General features: G+C 35.2%; 1 protein-coding gene across 1 annotated transcript in view; it reads left to right on the top strand.

Annotated features, from left to right (window-relative positions):
- The window catches only part of LOC119587677, a 19,636-nt gene that overhangs the window by 18,876 nt on the left and 487 nt on the right, over positions 1-273 (top strand). The window contains exon 9 of the mRNA XM_037936357.1: positions 114-173. Within this exon, the coding sequence (XP_037792285.1) occupies positions 114-173 (60 nt within the window). The remainder of the gene's footprint in view (positions 1-113; positions 174-273) is intronic.

Raw genomic sequence — 273 nt, 5'->3', positions numbered from 1 at the left:
TTTATACCAAAAGTCTGACATGTTATCTGGCGTTTATTTTCTCTAAGGCTAAAGAAATTTTTCGTGAGACTTGCTAAAAACTGGAACTTCCTTTAAAACATTGACATTTTCAGTGGAGGCTTATCACCTGTAACACTGAAATCTAGGCTGGAAAAGCATGAGTTTGGAGAAGGGTAACGTGGTTCTTTGTGTCTCATTTTACACAACAGGATAGGGCTGAGTAGATATTCCTTATAATATCATGATAAAACATATGTAATAACGCTCTATTAG

The sequence above is a fragment of the Penaeus monodon genome, chromosome 23 (genome assembly GCF_015228065.2).
Source record: "Penaeus monodon isolate SGIC_2016 chromosome 23, NSTDA_Pmon_1, whole genome shotgun sequence".
Classification (NCBI taxonomy): domain Eukaryota; kingdom Metazoa; phylum Arthropoda; class Malacostraca; order Decapoda; family Penaeidae; genus Penaeus; species Penaeus monodon.
The sequence above is the reverse complement of the archived record's forward strand: the minus strand, read 5'-3'. Positions and strand labels throughout refer to the sequence as shown.